We start from the raw sequence: 18,821 nt of genomic DNA on the forward strand, positions 1-18,821 counted from the left end.
TGAAAAATGAAGGAACTCGTTACTGTTTTCTTGGTGGCACTTACACTGTTTTGCCGGTCGGGTTAGCGTTTGACTCTGATGGAGGGGAGGCGAGGCGAGGCGAGGGAACGGAGCAAGATGGGGGCGCAAATACACTCATGAGAAATCAAAACATACCTCATTGTAGAATAATCCGCTTAGCTCGCCGGCGGCGTAGAGGCCTATGAAATGATGTGGTTGGTTAGTAGAGGACGAGACATAGTACACCGGGGGCTACTCGGTGGGAGGAATCGGCTGGAAAAGAGTCGCATACCTGGAATAGGGGCTCCGGTCGTGGACAGGACTCGCGAGTCCAAGTCGGACCTATTGGAGATATGAGTTAGAGATATCATACAATAGAATGGGTTAAAGGGTGGTTTGTGCGTACTTGAGTCCTCCGTAAGTGAATGTCAGTTGTGCTGGGTTGTTGGTCAGTTCAGAGAGACAGGTTACTTCATCGCGTTGAGGGAAGAAGGGAGCGGGATCACTTGGGAATACCTTTCATGGGATAGCTGTTGTTCTCGATGGTTAGAGTTGCTATCTAGACTGTTTTTCCCCCTTCACTTTAGAGGGATCAGAGGCATCGAGCTTACCCGTAGAAGGGAGGCTTCGCAATTGGAGTTGCCCAGTTCGTTTTATTAGGAGAAAGGCTGCGATAAAGGGGTTAGTCGTTTCAGTGCCGGCGGGTAAGAAGATCTGTTTCGCCTGCATTGATTGGATCTTACCCTGTAGTACTCTTGCCGTCCAGTTTCATCAGATCGAACTCTCTGTCGTTGATCCTGTCCATCAGGATATCAGCTACTGTGGGATTCGCCTGAGGCTCGGAACAAGGTGAGGGAAACTGACGCTGCATTATAGTCGTCCACGGTCTTCTTTAACTCCTTAGGGTCAAGTCCAAGTTTCTCCGCGAGTCCTTCAATCGTGTCACTCCCTTCAGGGTCTTTATCCGTGGTGTCGTAAACCCAACCAGGACGGAACCGATCCATGATGACCTTATCTGTGACGAAGTAGGCCTTTTGGTTTTGGTCTCTCCAGGTATGGAGCGCGATCATCTCGAATGTGGCGAAGAGGGGGCGTTGTCCTTCATCATAGAATCGCTTACAGTGCTCGTTCACTACGATGCCGTAACCGTGTCCCCAGATGACTGCATCAGGCTTCGTTGCACGTGTATCGACTAATTCGCAATGCATGCCACTCATCGAGCCTGCTGTTGCGGCACCAACCTCCAGACCCATCTTGAGTCCAAATCCAGTATTGTACTTGAGGCCGGGAGCGATCAGTTCAAGGTGCTCGGTTCTTGGGCCGAGGTATTTTCCCAGCCTGGTACGACGGTTAGCACGGAGATGACGGCCTCAGGATGAAGGATGCATGCATTTCTCGGTTACCCTCGAATCCGCCGCAGGCCAACATGACCTTCTTTCCCAACACCTTCGACATGCGTCCATCAGAATTTCGTACCTTGACTCCACAAACGGAGCCGTCATCTTCTGTGAGCAGTTGCTCAGCCTGAGTCTCCACATAACGTTGACGTTATCGAACTTGAGGATACGTTCGAAGAGAGCATTGATGATAGCATGGCCGCCTCCTTCAGGGAATACAAAGTGTTGATTTGTGTTGAACTCCAGGAAAACATTCTCCTCATCGTGGTGGTTGAACTTCACGCCGTGGTCGATCAAGTATTGGACCGTGGTAGGCACCTCATTTTCCATCTTGAGATAATATTCTTGGTCGGCGAGGCCTTGGCTGACGCGTGCCATCTCGTGCTTCCAATCCGAATCGAACTGGTTGTCCTTGTCCAACCGCAGGTATGCCATGGTCCATCTGCTAGCACCACATCGCTCGCCACCCTTACCAGCCTCAATCAGGGTGACCTTGCCATCCTTGCCGAGCTTCTTGCATTCTTCCAAGAAGTTCAATGTGGTCATAGACCCGGCGAACCCGCTACCTACCACGACGAGGTCATACACTGTCGGGCTCGAGCCCGTAAGGCTGCTGACAACCTGAGCGGCGAAGGACATGGTTGCTGTCTATGGTTTTCACTGGAAAGACAAGGCTCGGACTGGGAAGCGTAGAAAGAAATGCTACGTCCTCAATAAACTCACCTTGTTCTTCCGCGCCCTTTTTCAACTCTTTCATATGCACGCCAACCCCCCAGAGAGATGGGACCCATGCATGAAGTTGGTCCGCACCCCCACAGATATGACGAATGGCAGTTGGGTATTACCAACGCAGGGGACAGGCACTCATTGTCAGTTGTTAGACGCTGAGGCTTTCCCCGCAAGGTGATCATCTCGGAGCCACCTGATGAAGGCTCCGACATTTCGCCAATTCGTCAACAAAGCTCGCCTTGTCTCCAGGCAAAACCCAATGATTGAACTCGCATACCATTCCCACAGCGTAGTTTTCTCACCCCGCACAATTTCTGCGTAGGTTTTCGGATCTCGACCCTCTTTAACACCGAAGCGGAACGGTCTGGACGTTGACAGGGGCTGTTTCGAGATCGAATCACAATGAAGGTCAATCTCGGAAACATGGATCTCGCAAATCCTCGACCGTCTCGAGAGTTGAGAGGTGTCACCGCGGTGGTCCTTGCAGCATGCGGCTGTGAGGCATATGACTACGAATGCCATGCCGGTGAATGTCCATATGGTGTCCTTGATGCAACACGCTTTGTGGAACAAGCTGCTGCTTCAGTAAGGCATATTTTTATTTTTGAATGTCAAGCATTTACCATGTCACGAAGGTGCATTGAAACCATAGATATATTGCTTCTGCTACTGAGGGCTTCTGTCAGCCTCCATTGCTGGCTTCGGCGCCGACGTCGACGTCGAGCATCGGATCGACATCTATTGACGGCCCTCACCGACCGGATCAGATTCACACCGCGTCCAGAGATTGTTGACGTCAGATCCACGCCTGGAGCCACAATTGGGTTTAGCGTCTGTCATCCGCCCTAAGCCTCTCTAGGGTCAAGCGCTTTATTTTTGCTTCCACCCTCCTTAACCACCTCTTCCTCTGGGTTTCTGACGAAACAGGCATGCCATGTGGGTGGGCCGCCTTGGTCCCCTGGGGCGATAATTGAGACGTCTGTTTCATGATATAAAATCCTTCGAGTCTTGTACCTCACTGTTCTTGCTTCGACAGAAAATACTAAGAACAATAGCTGCACCGTCGCTCGTTCTCGCCTTCACCCAGCCTAAGGGTTTGGAAATGAAGACGGTGCTGAACCCATTCCAACCTTTCTTACTTCCAGTGAATCTGCGGAGGCTCATGGATTATTCAATGGTATCTTCCCTTCCAAGTCAACAGACGAGACTTTGTCGAGGTCGGTACTTGACCATACATTTTGAAGTGGCTGGGTCATAGTTTCCCAATGGCTCCTCCGAAGAACCGCACGAGGGCATTTGCTCCAAAGAGTCGTAGCGGTTGCGACAATTGTAAAAGGCGACGCGTTAAATGTGACGAACTGAGGCCAAGTTGCGAAAACTGTAAGAAACGTGGAATCCAGTGCGCCTACACCGCTGTCAAAATCTGGATCTTTGAACCGACAAAGCAACGTAAAAGCACCGAAACAACCCCTGCGAAGCGAGCGTCCAGCTTTGACCTCACAGGGCTTACTACTTGTGCCTGGCCTTCAGAGGAACGGTATTTGGTGCGCTATTACATGCAGCGAACAGGGCCATGGCTCAGCCATTATTGTGACCCAGAAGCAAGGGAACCGTGGGCTGTTACTCTTCCACGCCTTGCTATAAGCCTCCCAGCCTTGCGACATTTGGTGGTTGCTACTGCTATGATGGACCAGAAGCTACATCGAGCCACAAGCCAGGCCTTGGTCGTTCGGAGTGAGAGGATCATGTGAGTTTCACCATCTTCTGTGCGCATGTCCTCCCCCCTGACCTATTGCTAGATTCCATTACAATGAAGCCATTCGCCTTCTAACCACGAACAACGCCTCATTCCTTGAGGTGCTTGCATCAGCAATAATCGCCCACACCCTAGAAACCATGATTCGAAATACGACAGCAGCTCGAATACATCTACGAGCAGCCGAAAGGCTCCTTGTGAAAGCAAGCGAAATGACCAAGTCAAGTAGTGGTTCAGAAGCTGACCATATCATTGCAAATGACTTACAAGCAATGTATCTCTCAGCGGCCGGCTATCATTCCACTGAACCGGCTTTTCGTCTTGAAGAGGACACCTCTGCTCTGTCTGTTCTGGATGCTCTCAGAGCACTCCACAGTCCTCAGGGCTTGAAATCAACAAAAGAGGTTCTTTTTGTCTACGAGCGACTTTTCGAGCGCTTGAACGTGAAAGACGAAGCAGCACGACCGACTGTCGACCAATTAAGGGACTTTACCTCAATGTGGGAGCTAGCAATACTGCAACTATCTCATGATTCTCCAGAGCCGCCTGTTAACATGATTGCTGCCCATATGCTCATCTGCGTTGCCAACGCCCTCGTACCACAGATCTGCAGTGGCTCTTTGAGCGAAGAACACCTTGATCTGCAGTCTCCAGTGAACACGAAAGCGACTGGCTACATCATCCGGAAACTGTTCGTTCTCATGGAGGAGGACACCGAGCACCTCGAGAAAGCTGATCTCGCTGTTTTCAACAGGATTTTGAAACTAGCATTTGTTGCCATACACCGTTTTGCCCGGAATAGAAGTCATCGAAATGAAGCAAAGGCTCTTCTTATGAAAGTCGAAACATCAGGAGGCGCTGAAGTACGTACCAAATCCCCTGATCTAAAGGAGGGACGTACCGCCAGTTTTGCAGATCCTGCTGTGAAATTTTCGAATTCGAGTTTGCAAGAGAAACCCTTTGTACTGTCCGATTTTGCTGCTCGAAAGCTGAGTCTGATCGATCCACTATATACTTCAGGTACCATTGACCTACCTCTACGATATGCGCTTTGAAAGGGACTGGAAACCTTGCAACCAATCTACTGGTCTGTCTCTGTCAACATGTCAACTATAAGGCCATTGAGACGCTATCTGTGAGGCTAGTGCTCAGCACGCCTAGAGCTTAGAGCTCTACCTTTTCACGCTCGGGAAGCCGTCGTTTGCTACGCACATAAAGTGCAATGTTGCAGTCCCGCAGGACATACTGTAACTCGCAGTACCAAACCACGTCGAACTCAGGGCAAACCCCAAGTTGAATTATGCTGATCGTCCGTTCATTGTTGGCCTTGCAGCCTGCCTGCTGGAGACATAATTGGGGATGCCTCTGCCTGGCAAGGACTGTCACGAGACCGCTGCGAAACAATTCCAGTCTTTGTTCGGGAACATCACACGAGTCGTGTGGATTATTTGGTAGTTCTTTCTCCTATCCGCCAATATATCCGTAGTGTCAAATCTCGAATTCTCGAAGGTGGAGCTTCATTCCACACCTGGGTAGCGCGCCATTTGGTAGCCCACTAGTTCGACCGAGATAAAGACAAAGCCATTTTGAGCTGCAGCTGTATGCATGCTTGGCACCCATAGCAAACACTCTTGGTTGCCGAAAATGCCAGACGGGTAATAGCACCGAGCCCGAGAATGAGGTCGGGAGAGGGCATCAAGTTACGCGGAGCCCACATTGCGGAAATGTACCGGGACGACTCCAGAAATCAGGGAAGAGATATGTCGGCATAACCTCAGATTTCCTGGAATATGCACTATCATGAAAGGTTTGAGCAAATCCACTGATCGGAGAGACTTGCCATCAGAGTCCTATCTGAGGTGTCCGATGGGATTGAAGCTGGGTTCCAGGCCCGCTTTGCTGTCGCCGTTAGTCAGCCACAAGAAAGGTGGCTGTGATGTTCATTGGGCAGAAAACGACGTCTAAATTAGCTGCGGCCTCAACCAGAGTAATGGCAGAAAAGCTTCGGGCGGAGTGCTATGTGACCTTCAAGGGAAATCTTCTCCTTGTCTGCGATTCGCCCTGACTCTACGAGATATTTCTCCACAGACATCTCAAAAGAGACGCGCTAAGCCCCTCCGCAGCCGGGTGACTAATCTCACCCGCTTCCACGACTGGCGAATCTAAAGTGGAGACTATGTCTGGATATTAGGTACCAGTACAGATCTCGACGGCTACCGCAGTAGGAGCGGTATAGCAGAGCCAGCACAAACTGTATTGGCGATAACCCTTCTCAACCAATTTCCAAAATAGGAAGAAAACCAAAGTCGAACGACCGAGACTGACCCACATTCTCTTATCATTCGCCCGGGGTCATGTTCAGGTGTTGACCTTGAACACGTCCTCCCTTTAACCTAGCCGGCTGATGGCTACCCAGTAAGAGACTAGTTCGAGAGCTGCAAGTCCTTGACTACGAAATTCGCCCCAGCTTGCAGTGAACTAGATGAATGGTGCACCGTTGGGTACATAAGTGAACCACACAAGCCCAGAATGTCTAACAAGCCTTGAACAATATCCTGCTCTCATCAAAGGGAAATTCCGCTGGCATGGAAAGCCTAGCCCTGTTGCCATTGAGGGCTTCCCTGCTCCCTCATCATGAATCGCCCAAAACAAAGAGGAAGACCTCGAAGCAATTTACCTTCCTAGTCGAGACCAAGAAACCGGAGGCAAATGTCTCTGGCAAGATCAAAGCCATCATAAATTCTCATATTGCAAAGCAGACTCATGACAAGCGCAAAGTACAACAAGCGGAATCTAGGGAGGTAGCTGTACCACGGACATCAGGTGAGAATCATCCCATGGCTGGGCGTGCCTGTCGATACTGAAGTCTTTTAGAATCGTACCTGAGCTTCTCCTGGGAATCCGGACGAACGACACCCTGGTATGGCTCCTTCGGAGAGCCCCCAGATGGCACGGATAATTTCTTCATTCCTTCACCGTCTTCCATCCTTCGTCGTGGAAATTCGGACCCCTTCATAACGACACGAATCCCTGTCACTACTGCCGTTCACGAGTGTATGGTCTTTACCCGTGACTGTTTTCTCCCTTCGCTCCATGGGAAAGAAATCGATTTGGCCAAGACGAGTGTGTACATGGACGCTTTCTGGCAAGACACCGTAGAGGGACTACAAGATGAGTGCATCGGATATGCCTATTTATCCAGGTCAGCTGCGATCATAACCACAATTACTGTTTCCCAGGAGACAGAGAACCTATCCCTTTATTTCAAAAGTCGTGCGATTGCGGCTCTCCGTAAGCGCATGAAGGAGCTCAATACGGCTCAGACGAAGTTGGCGCTCTGCTGGGCCATATATTCGCTATTCTCAGCCGAGATTGCGGGCCATAATTTCCCTGCCGCTGAAATTCACGGCAAGTTTCTACGGCAGCTCATCCAGCCTGAGGAGAGAGACAGGATTCCCGTCATGACAGACTCTCGCTTCCGCCAAGCAGCAATGTACCAAGATATCCAGCGAGCGTCTGTGTCGCTGACGAGACCATCATTTGATCTTGATCGGTGGTTGGCAGAGTTTCTTCCGGGGACTTGGCTTGAGGAAATTGGTCTGGATATCACATTGCCTCCAGTAGTCTTGGATCTAGCTATCGAGGACATCTACCTGAGAGAGGTGTTCGATCAGACCAAGCAATGGCTAATGGTGCTTGGCATTGTCCTGTCAAATCCAAGCCTTCTCAATCCATTCGTGATCTCCAATGGCTCTACAAGGCTTCTCATCCTAGAAGGACAGCTCATCAACATCTATCTCGACACAATGGAGGAACTGGAATCGGTGGCGGGGGCTGGTAAGCTTCACCTGTATCATCTGGCATGTTGCTGTCTTGCAGCCCTCACCTGGCTACGAAGGATGGGCAACCACGAAAACTTTGGTATCGGCTCCAGACTGTCACTGACAGGTACCAACGTGTATAACGCGGGGCCAATCGTGGTAACCACAATGTCGAGGTTGCTTATGAAGAGCGAAGCCGAGGCTAAGGAATCAACCGACCCGTTTGCGATGCGCATTCGATTATGGGCACTTTACGTTGGAGCAATTGTCGAACAATCACTCCCTGCCATCGACCCATTGGCAGGCTACCACAACGTGCAATTTTGCGCCCTTGCGCGCCGAATGAATCTAGAATCGTGGGATTCAGTGCAAGAAGTGCTGGACGGCTTCCTGTACTTTGAAGGTGTAGGTCCCACAGCCCGTGCCTGGTTTGAGATAATGTCGCAAGCGAAAAGCCCAAGTGAAAGCAGTGTAGGATCTCCTGGATCGCTCGTCGACTTAAGGCGTGGCTATGTCAAGTCATTGCAACGTTATAGTGATGCAGCTTGAATACGAGATCAGGATCCCCCAATCCATAGTGGCATACCCGGTGTATTGGATTTAGTCAGTTATTGCTGAGGATGTAAAGGAATGAAATAATACCAGACCTCCTTCCGATGCCATCTCGCTTGATTGTCCCATTTCTCTATCAAAACATTTCGCGCCATTTGCGTGCCTCAATCGGTGGCGCCAGGCGCCGAGGGGCTTTCGAGCACACCAACTCACGCAAATCTCGGCTCCAGGAGCGTTGGGTGTTCCATGGGTATTCGACGGCGAATCTGCACCCGCTCCAAGCCTTAGCACCCATTTCGGGACAGCCTCAGCATTTCACACAGGTCCCACTCAATCCGGCTCAATTCCGGCTTAGCCTCACATTAACGCTTACAAATAGATGAAGCTCTCACGTGACTTATCACGTGACCACCCGGTCACCAAGTCGCGCCACCTATTTGCGCCGATCTTTCGATAAGGACTATCGATTATCGATTATCGGGGGCAGTCAAGCGCTCCCGATTGTCGATCTCACATGCTTTGCGCGGGGCGACTGTCAATTTAGTCCTCGCTCCAACTCTTTCGGTGCGTTACAACAGGTGAAGCGAATGGGTATTGCCCATTGTTGCCCTGTCCGATTCGGCGGCGTTGGAGGCTCAGGAAGTTCAACAAAGGACATATGAAAGAAAGAGGTCAAACGAACTCTTCAGGTGAATGACTTTACTTCGCCTTGCGGTCGTCACTAAGATTTCCAGATACTTCAAAGCAACTTCCCGTGCGGTCCATAGCACTCCTCCCGACATCGACTCATCGACGGCCTACGCACAGCACATCCCTCGCTTAGCAGCAGATCCGAATCTCAATGCGCTCGCACAGCTGGAGGTTACGCGCCTCGATTGCGAACGCGCCTTCATCTCGCTAATAGACAGTCGAAACCAACACATCATATCCGAGACAACAAGATCTATCTCACTCTTTGACACCGATATCCATGAGCCTGGTGATGGGCTGTGCATGGGCGAGGTTCCTCTTGATTTATTTGCTGGAGTCTGCGCTGGAACAATACCCATCTTCACAAGCCAGACAGGTGAAAAGATACGAACCAAAAACATCTACGCCGACCAGTCGCGCTATGTTATCAACGACTTCACTCAGGAAGCTATATATAAAACGCCGCCTTATGTCACAGGATTTCCACACATGAGATACTATGCCGAGGTACCTTTGAAGTCGAAGTCAGGCTATGTCCTGGGCTCTTACTGTGTCGTTGATAGTAAACCACGTGCCGGTTTGGATGATGATGGCTATAGGGTCCTGACCGAGGTCGCCTCTGCTGTCATGCGCCATCTGGACTTGATTAAGACAAACGATGATCATAGCCGATCGACGCAACTCTTCCATGGTCTACACGATTTTGCCCTCAGCCACCCTCTCGGTGACGATGAGCCGGAATCCGGCAAGGACATGTCAATCACGGATAGTTCTTCACGCAAAATTTCGGACGCTGCAAGGGTTCACGAAACTGAGGTTCCCATCAGGATATCGTCCCACATTCCTTCTTCATTCTCACAACATTCTCGAAAGCAAGTGGGAGCATCGGCGCCCATGAAGGGTTTGGACAACTCCATGATCAGCCTTAATACGGAATCCCCTACCAGACAAAGACAACTTCTCCCCCGTCCTGCAATGCTTTCCTCCGCAAATTTGACACCGCCAATGGCAAGCAATTCTCCAAATGAACTCTTTACAGCATGCACGTTGCATTCACCTGTGAACCAGAAAGCTGCCAGTGCCGAGACTTCTGATCAAAGTGGACTTTCGTAATGCTGCAAGTACTCTTCGTAAAGCGATGGATCTGTACGGAGTAAGCTTTTTGGATGCCATGACATATTCTCTCCACTTTAGAGAAGAATCCGGACTCGGGAAAGGGCAGAATCGCAATGACGAAATAAAGTCACGGAGTCGTGAGACTATGTCCATACAGCTTGGTCATTCTGTCGGCTTCCGCGAGCACAAGCATGGATCAGGTAAACAAAGTCAGGCTCCCGCTAGGCTCTGTCCATTGCCTGCATTCGTTCAGCAAACTCTGATTTGGGAGTATCCCCACGGTCACATCTTCAACTTCGATGATCATGGTCTTATTCCAAGTTCCCCGCCATCACTGCACGTCGGAGTCGATTCAAGATTAGTGGTGCCTGAAACGCATGTCTATCTGCAATCGGATGACCGCAATGAGGTTTGGGCTGCTCTTCAACAATATCTCCCGGGGGCGACATCGGTGATATTTATGCCTCTATGGGATTCGCATCGACAATTCTGGTGTAAGTCTAAGCAATGGTTCAGTTTCTATGCTACTTCTCAAACCATGCGCAGTGTCTGTCGAGCTTCCTTATACTTGAGCCATCCTATCAATCAGCGAAGGCGTATGTGAAGTCCCGACAAGCTAACTTGTGCCTAGTTTCGGGAATGTTTGCGTGGACAACTGATCCCCAGAGGGTTCTTCTTCCGGAGGACAAGGCATATTATTTGGAATTTGGCAAATCGGTTATGGCAGAGGCAGCTCGGGCTGACCTGGTCGCGACGAACCGGGCAAAGTCAGACTTCATCTCCCTGATAAGTCATGAACTCCGCTCTCCCCTGCATGGTATTCTTGCCAGCTCCGAGCTCTTACTTGACAAGGACCCGTCCGGCGAGCAGTTGCAAATGATTCACATAATCGAAAATTGTGGCCGCACGTTACTCGACACCATGGAGCACATGTAAATAGCAACCCCTGCCGTATTACTTACCCTAGCTAACTCGATTCAGCCTCGACTATTCTAAGATCAATAGCTTGAAGAGCAGACTGCCCTCCACCGACCGCAAGTCGTCCATACCCGCGACAGCACCTCTTATAGGAGAATCCAGCAGTTTGACATCATTCGACTTGAGTATCATGGTTGAAGAAACTCTGGAGAGCTCAACATTTAGCCACGGCCACAACACTCGCTCAGTGCACGATCCAACCAGGACAGAATTTTCCTCCATCACCCCAAATGACCTTTCGATGCAATCTTCTTCGGCTACCACTGCAATAGTGTTGTCCATCGAAAACAAATCTAGCTGGAGAATTCAATCCGAAATCGGCATATGGCGCCGTATTTTGCTTAATGTTCTTGGCAATGCGCTCAAATATACCTCTAAAGGATTGATCAACGTAACCTTAGGCCTTGAAAAAGACTTGCACCTCACCCAGGACGAGACATTGCGGACGGTTAGATTGACAATAACCGACACTGGGCGCGGAATAAGTCAAGATTATCTCCGAAATCGGTTGTACACACCATTCGTGCAAGAAGACAGCTTGTCGACCGGGGTAGGTCTCGGTCTCAACATAGTACGTCAACTTGTAGAAGACCTGAATGGCTCGATCACTATTGATAGCACAGTAAATGTTGGAACTCAGGTGACAGTCAAATTTCCCGTCAAATTCTTGGAGGACGCAGTTCAGAAAGCTGATCAAGAACTTGGGGAGCAGCCAATGTATCTACTTCGCCTTGGTGTATCCGATGAAAAAGCAACTGGCCTCGAATCAAACCTCTCTTTGGGAGAATGTCAAAATGCACTGACTCGTTCCTTTACAGATTTGGCGGAACAATGGCTCCGTGCTAACGTGGAACTCGTTGAAAACTTATCGTCTATCAGCAAAGGAATTGTCGCCGTCCACGAATATGACATACCGTGGCTGGTAAGGGAGCTGAGCAACAACAATCCTGCCTTCAAGATACGAGACCATTCCTGTTTTCTGGTGCTTTGTGCCACCAAACCGGCTGGCCTTGTTCTTGATCTACAGTTTCGGGCAAAATTCCAGACTCTCAACCAGCCTTTCGGCCCTCGAAATTTAGCAAACGCGGTGAAGGCATGCTTACAGTTGATTGCAAGCGAAAGGACTACTGGGGCAACTGATAAGCAGGGGTCGAACACATCAATCAACGGTCCAGACAAAGGATCTCAAGCATGCGAGGTAGGGCTATGCTCGCCCCCACCTAGCACCACAACCACCCGCAAAATCGAATCCGATATCTTTGTGGCACCGAAACCAAGACGAAATCTTCTGTTGGTTGATGATAATGCGATCAACTTGAGGCTACTTGTGGCGTTCGCAAAGCTTGACTGCACTTTCACCATGGCACAGAATGGCCGCGAGGCACTCAAAGCCTACCAATGTTTTGATAAACGGTTTGATTATGTTTTGATGGAAGTTTCTATGCCAGTCATGGACAGCTTTTCGGCCGCCATGGCAATTCGTGCCCACGAAAGAAATCAAGATCTGCAGCGGACAATAATTATGGCTCTTACCGGACTAGGAAGCGAGAAAGCTCAGCAAAAAGCGGCGAGCTGCGGATTCGACTTATTGCTCGCCAAGCCGGTCTCACTGCAGAAACTGAAGAATCTTATAGCACCCTGATGACCTTCTGACTTTACTTCGGAGAACGAAGCCATTAGAAAGAAAGCCCGTAGGTGGTGTGGAGCAGGTATTGGTTGGCCTCCAACAGTCGAGTGTGCCGTGTTTCTTCTCACTCCATATGCAGGGAGATGGTGACATCGATGAACCAATGCTGGAAGTGGCTCTTATACTGGCCGGCAAGACCTACGGAGCGCTTTCTCGGCTTGGCTAGGAGAGTCTTTGCTGACGCACGATCGGACCAGCATCATCCCGATGCAGCATATTTAGGCAGTTAGCCGTATGCGCAACTAAGACTCCCGCAACAAGGAAACCTCGCTTTAGCGATTAACGTCGATATCAGGACAGGGTCATTTCGGCTAGTGTTTGGGGTGACGTTTGATGGGTTTTGGTCATCAAGTCATGCCACTTGAGGGCGATCCCTGCCTGTTGCTTGTACCAACCCTGAGCAAACATTCTCTATGACAGCATGATCCTTTCATTCCTGTGAGGTAATGAAAATTAAATTTTATCCACGGCATGCAGGGTTTCGACGGTAGTATTCCAGGGTTACGAAGACAGCTGTCTTCAAACGCCGCTTTGAGGGGTCATATACTATCGGAGCAGGTTGAGTGGATTGCTTATCAGATATATAATACTGTAACACTAACTGTCAGGGACCTGGATTCTAGGTGGAGTCAGGAATGATATCAGGTGAGTCGCAATAGTGTATTGAAGCGAGGCAGCTCAAACAAACTATGAGGTCAGGCTGTCCCTATAACCCCAATAGGGCTTCTGAGAGGTCAAGATTTTCCCATGAGGATAGTGGTGTTGGTTTCGTACTACGAGCGCGTTGATCATGACTCCGGCTTCTTGAAGTTTTGAGTCTTGCCTTTACTGTTGTACGATTGGGGCAAAATATGAGGTCTAGCGAAGAAATTTGGGTCAATCTCTTGATTCTCCGCTATCGTTCCCGCGGGCAAAAAAGATAATCTTTCTTCACCTTGGTTTCACCACCATAAGAGTGCAAACATTTTGAGTGAGTGTATCTAAAGCCGGTATCTTGCTTCTCAGTGATGTTGGTATCGACAACTATGATTGTCTCGTGCAAATCCGGATCCATGGAAGCCATCTTCGCATCCTGGTGTTTGTTGGAGCGTTTTGCTGTCAGGTAGAATACAGTTAACACAACGATTAGTAGGCCCCAGCTGCACACGCTGGTGATACAGCCCCTGGAGTAGCGATGGGCGTCCTCTGACTGCCATAGCTGTGGTGACGATATACGGCCAACACAATACAGAATCAAGAAAACTGCTCCCACAGTCGGCTTCCTGGTGTTGCATCGGATATTGGATGCCATGAGGCCAACTGCAATTCCAAGAGGAGGGGAACTGGCAGAGGCGAACCAAGTGCTGACCACGATGCCACAGCTGCTCGATGCGGGTAATGTCAAAGCAGCAGACTACCCAGCATAGGACAAAATGCCAGAAACATCCCAGTAAAGCAACGGGCGTTGGGATAATATAAGGGGACGAGCGGACCAACCCAGACTAGGATGAAGGCCAAAGCGCCACCTAGGAGGCCGACCAACATAGTCTGGAATTTGCTGAAGCCAAACCCTTGAATGACTATGGGTGAGAACTACAAGAAGCATGGGTGTTAGTATCTGGTTGAAGATTCTGGGAAAGCGATTACTTACCTTGACAATGGCGGTAGGCATTATGATGGTGAGAGCTATCAATCCGTACAATAAGGTGCGATAGTCCGTAAAAGCCTCTCTAGCCTGGAGGCAGTCGAAATTTGTATGATCGCGAGTGGTTCGGTCCAGCGCAACTCGTTCTGTTGTCAGCAGAAGGAAGAACTCGGGGTGGAGGAGAATAAACCCGACGTATGCCACTCTTACAGGATGTTCTCGTCGGCAATACCAGTTACTGGTGATGATGACAAAAGCCGGTGACACGGCTCCTTCGAAGAAGCCGAGAAGAAACCTTACCGCGGCTAGACCCTTGAACGAGTGTACGGTTCCCAGACACATCTCAACCCCACCCCAGAGAACGCTGGTTGGAATTAGTATGTGTATTTCAGACGCTGAAAAGGGGCAATGGGCTCACATTGCAATTCCGACGAAATGAGTGATGCGCATGCGACTCAATAGGTATGCAGCAGTATACTGCGCACACAGCCGACCGAAATAGAACAGAGACACAGCCCACGAGAACTCAGATCCTGTTAATTTCAAGTCTGTTCTGAAGCCAAAGACTGCGGCATAGTTGATACTCTGTCCAAATCTGCCTTCAAGGTGTTATCAGCCCGTTCCCAGCTCCGTTTCAAAACTCTCGCCCCGGTGCCGACTCACATTGGAAGAAATTATAAATGCCATCAACGGTAAGAGGACGCGGTCGAGTTTGCAGACCACCTTCTTCTGCTCGAGCTGGTCAACTGCGTAGATGGGTGCAGCCTCGATCTGGAAGAAGGAGACACCTCTTTCATCCAGCCCGTTCGACTCTTTCTTTATCTGGGACATAGCCAAGCTTAGCGATCAAAAGGTTTTCCAAAAATTCTGTGTCGGAAAGAAATAGCTTCTCTTCCACGCCTTCTGGTGGTATCTCGATGATGGTATGTGCAGATAAGAATTGCCAACAGTGCGTGGACAAGAACCTTTTATGTATCATGAGACTCGTATATGTCGGCGCGGGAAATTCGAGACTCCTGCTATTTCTATCCCCAGGAAGTATGCGGCGTCGCCACCCGTAGAGCCGTAGCTGGAGAGGAATCTGTGGAACGGCGACCAGTTCCCAACGGATGTTGAGCCTTTGCGCGGCATCAATTCCCGTCGCTGAGGCGGTATTAACCCATTTCCGTGTACCTATGCTACCACGGCGGTGATCATCACTTATCGAGGTAGAACAAAGTAGCGGTTGTGCTTAATTTAAGCTGATCATATGGAATAAACAGCAAGCTTTTTGTTTGGGCTTTGTTGGACTCCAGCTGGCCGCGAGTCGTTGCGGGTATTCATTGAATATAGTCGGTTGTCCACGCACAAATGTTCAGATAATCCCTCAGTCTCTATCCCATCTCATTAGATCATCGACCTATCATTTATCACAAAATGGGATCACTGGCGCCTGCCCCAAGAATATATCTCCTCGAACAATTTCCCCCTAAAGGTAGTCGAGTACTGCCGAACGTTGTTCGAGACAATTGAATGGACCGACCCGGAAGTCGAGAACTGGCGGGAGAATGAGACGGCGATCCTCGTCCGTGAGAAGCTTATTACTGCGGTCGATATCGAGAGTGCGTTGAGACTTTGAGCAATCGGTAAGCGAGGCGTCGGTATTGCAGGGAAACCCGAGAGGAGCACTGCTCTGGTGTCACGTTGAGAGGCAAGGCTGCCGGAGTGATCGGCATGAGCAACATTGGCATGGCCGTTGCTCGCCTTTTTGGCGGTGCCTTTGGTGCACCAGTCTATGCGTACGATCCTTTTGCGCCTGATGATGCCTGGAACGACATTCCTCACACCCGTGTTAATCATGTCGATGAGATGCTGCCCCACGTCGAAATCTTGACACCCCACCTGCCTTTGACACCTCAAACTCGCAACCTGATCGCTTGGCAACAATTCAAGCGTATGAAACCGGGTTCAATCCTTATCAATGCTGCGCGTGGGGGCATCGTGAACGAGGAGGATCTCATCCGAGCCTTAAATGAAGGTATATTTTTGGGGGGCAGGGCTGGACTGCCATGACGAGGAACCACCTAATTTGGGGAGGTACCAGAAACTGTAGGCGACTGGACGAGTTATCTCGACGCCACACATCGGAGCAACCACATCAGAGACTCAGACCCTTACAGGGACGGCTGCATTGGATAGGGTCTATGATTTTTTGATAAACAATCGGGAAAGGAGTGTCTGATTGTTTTTCGGCGTACCTGTTCTTTCGACTTCAATCAGGCAATAGATGTAAATTAGTAGATTTGAAGCGGTGCCAACCCCCAATACACATTCCGCGCCCACGTTCTATGACGTGCTCCTTTTGTGCGTGGAATGGGAATGATACTGGCATGTCCTAAATGCGGCGGAGGGCTCCGACAAGGGCATTGCAAAGGGCCATGGTCCCGAGATGTCACATTGGTTTGAAAATGTCTTTTTCAAGAGCTTCCCAGTCTGTCTCGATCACTTCATTTAGTGTCAGGTTATCATTATGGTAGACGCGTAGAGGTTGTGGGAGTCTTCGCCTGAGATCATATCATCAGGACACATTGCTTCTAACGAGTCTATTGGCTGTTCTAGAGCGATGGATGAGTCTAGATCAGGCTCCGTGGTTTGTGCTTCTGGTGGAGGATTCTGTTTGCTCCGCACAAGCCCGCTGCTTCTATCATAGTCGGGGATGGACATGTTTGAATAATTGGCTGCCTGGCCTTGGACTATGTCGAGTTCATTACGCATATGGAGGATATCTCTCTGCCTTGCAGCTGACAGCTTGTTTCCTTGACTCTCTAGATGCCTCAATATGTCCAAGCAGCTCCGGATTCCAGAGAAACCAGAGAGGCTGTGTGGAGAGGGATGGATTGACTCGGCCAAGGCAAAGCCAAAACCGGCCGGAAATGCTCCATCAAGATCAAAAAAATCCAAATCTCGCTACACCTCTCTAACTGTCGTTTTCGTCTTGGGAAATGGACCTTCTTACCGATCAGATTCTGCCGCTGGAAAGAACATAGGATATTCAAGGTGTGGCAAGCGGCGTCCACGCACGTCTTAGCGAAGGAATCCAGAGATTTAGACGTACTTTGATGCTGTCCCTTGACTCTCTCTCTGGCAAGGCGGAGTAAAACTGGGCTTGTGGCGAGGAAAATCGCCTTTGTAAAACCGTCAGTGGCCTACTACATACAAAAGTCGTGTCACTACTAACTAGCGCTTACCTGATAAAGCATTAGATGAAGTGTTGCGCTGTTCCTCGTAACTTCAAGTCGGTTCGAAAAGTTCAAAGCAGAATCTTTGGGTACAGATTGCGATATCTGATGTAATTCAAACAATATCGTTTGAACCTCTGCTATGAACGTGTGCTCTGCTTGTTCTTTGGTGGTGTAAATAGCTGTCGGATGATTAGCGGAGCACAAATTGTCATGGACGTGTCTTACTTTGCAAGACTTTGCCTGTTACTTGAGCAAATCTTATATTGGCATTCAAGATATCCGCGGATTGAAATCCGGGTGTGCAGCTAGCCTTCTAGTCCGACTTTAGTAGTGATCCCCGACTAAAGAAAGCAGTTACCTCTCTTGCATGTAGATGGTCCACCATAGTCTCGTGCAGCGGGCTTTTTCAGACCTGGTTCTCGAGACAACGCTATTGTCCCTGTGTAAACCGAGCAACAATGCCATGCGCAGAGCTACTCCAGCCTGGTTCCCGTCAGGTGAAAGCAAACGTTGGACTGAGAAGGCAGACTTACATAAATGTAAGCATCATCTTTATGACCAGCAAATTGTAGATAGAATGTCAACAGGCCCATTCTTTCAACACCTTGCGTGCCCGAAGCATTAAGATGGTCGATTAGAGGCATGTTGTCCATGACTTCTTTGAAATAGTTTTCACCCGGAAAAGATTCATTGTCGCCAAGTCTGCCCAAGAGGAGTTCCTCAACGGCAAACACCAGAAGCAATTCAATATGCCAAAGATCAGTTGGACTGTCATGTAGCTGGTGATCCGTGAAGTCAAGCGTAGATGGACTGCCACTGCTCTAGGATCGAAGAGTTGCTGCAACCTGGCAGTAGAAGTCAGGACAGTATCAAGTAAAGCTCGGCTTCGTCCTCTGTATGCCAAATTTGCATGTATGAAGCGATCGAGCGTGGGGAACGCGGTATAGTTATGCCGTAGGAATGATCTGGCGACTTGGACACCCTGACGCCGTGCTTGAGTCCGTCTAATTTGGTACTATTTGCAATGTCGATAATATGAGACCCAAAAACCAGACTTGATGACATTGCATTCTGGTCTCAATGACTTTTGAGGCTTGCCAACGAAAATACCAATGCTGAAATGAAATATAACCTTACAGTCCGGTATTGAGTTAAAAAGGGAGTCCTGCAAACCCAGCTTCTGTTCAAGGCTTTCCACATAACTGAGTTGATATTTAGTTGCGTAGCGAGAATATTTGCAAAGCAACTTA

At 49.5% G+C, this 18,821-nt stretch overlaps 8 protein-coding genes across 8 annotated transcripts; 5 read left to right on the forward strand and 3 right to left on the reverse strand.

Moving 5' to 3' along the window:
* Positions 1-812: 812 nt before the first annotated feature.
* Positions 813-2,036, reverse strand: A1O9_02911 (uncharacterized protein; the record flags this gene model as incomplete). The annotated part of the gene is made up of 2 exons (XM_013408481.1): positions 813-1,338; positions 1,477-2,036. 2 exons carry the CDS (start codon positions 2,034-2,036, stop codon positions 813-815), a joined length of 1,086 nt encoding a protein of 361 aa, XP_013263935.1.
* A 492-nt stretch (positions 2,037-2,528) lies between these two features.
* A1O9_02912 (uncharacterized protein) lies at positions 2,529-4,937 on the forward strand (the record flags this gene model as incomplete). Its single annotated transcript, XM_013408482.1, has 3 exons — positions 2,529-2,711; positions 3,527-3,873; positions 3,926-4,937. The coding sequence occupies 3 exons, from the start codon at positions 2,529-2,531 to the stop codon at positions 4,935-4,937; spliced, it is 1,542 nt and encodes a 513-aa protein (XP_013263936.1).
* A 1,530-nt stretch (positions 4,938-6,467) lies between these two features.
* Positions 6,468-8,252, forward strand: A1O9_02913 (uncharacterized protein; the record flags this gene model as incomplete). Its single annotated transcript, XM_013408483.1, has 2 exons — positions 6,468-6,705; positions 6,757-8,252. The coding sequence occupies 2 exons, from the start codon at positions 6,468-6,470 to the stop codon at positions 8,250-8,252; spliced, it is 1,734 nt and encodes a 577-aa protein (XP_013263937.1).
* A 696-nt stretch (positions 8,253-8,948) lies between these two features.
* On the forward strand, positions 8,949-10,058 carry A1O9_02914 (uncharacterized protein; the record flags this gene model as incomplete). Its single annotated transcript, XM_013408484.1, has 1 exon — positions 8,949-10,058. The coding sequence occupies one exon, from the start codon at positions 8,949-8,951 to the stop codon at positions 10,056-10,058; it is 1,110 nt and encodes a 369-aa protein (XP_013263938.1).
* A 25-nt stretch (positions 10,059-10,083) lies between these two features.
* Positions 10,084-12,681, forward strand: A1O9_02915 (uncharacterized protein; the record flags this gene model as incomplete). The annotated part of the gene is made up of 3 exons (XM_013408485.1): positions 10,084-10,555; positions 10,693-10,993; positions 11,043-12,681. The coding sequence occupies 3 exons, from the start codon at positions 10,084-10,086 to the stop codon at positions 12,679-12,681; spliced, it is 2,412 nt and encodes an 803-aa protein (XP_013263939.1).
* A 1,425-nt stretch (positions 12,682-14,106) lies between these two features.
* Positions 14,107-15,181, reverse strand: A1O9_02916 (uncharacterized protein; the record flags this gene model as incomplete). The annotated part of the gene is made up of 4 exons (XM_013408486.1): positions 14,107-14,298; positions 14,357-14,714; positions 14,769-14,935; positions 15,014-15,181. The coding sequence occupies 4 exons, from the start codon at positions 15,179-15,181 to the stop codon at positions 14,107-14,109; spliced, it is 885 nt and encodes a 294-aa protein (XP_013263940.1).
* An 897-nt stretch (positions 15,182-16,078) lies between these two features.
* Positions 16,079-16,402, forward strand: A1O9_02917 (uncharacterized protein; the record flags this gene model as incomplete). The annotated part of the gene is made up of 1 exon (XM_013408487.1): positions 16,079-16,402. One exon carries the CDS (start codon positions 16,079-16,081, stop codon positions 16,400-16,402), a length of 324 nt encoding a protein of 107 aa, XP_013263941.1.
* A 444-nt stretch (positions 16,403-16,846) lies between these two features.
* Positions 16,847-18,215, reverse strand: A1O9_02918 (uncharacterized protein; the record flags this gene model as incomplete). Its single annotated transcript, XM_013408488.1, has 5 exons — positions 16,847-17,265; positions 17,346-17,514; positions 17,578-17,750; positions 17,797-17,884; positions 18,105-18,215. 5 exons carry the CDS (start codon positions 18,213-18,215, stop codon positions 16,847-16,849), a joined length of 960 nt encoding a protein of 319 aa, XP_013263942.1.
* Between the last annotated feature and the right edge of the window lie 606 nt (positions 18,216-18,821).

Source organism: Exophiala aquamarina (genome assembly GCF_000709125.1).
Source record: "Exophiala aquamarina CBS 119918 chromosome Unknown aczIA-supercont1.2, whole genome shotgun sequence".
Classification (NCBI taxonomy): domain Eukaryota; kingdom Fungi; phylum Ascomycota; class Eurotiomycetes; order Chaetothyriales; family Herpotrichiellaceae; genus Exophiala; species Exophiala aquamarina.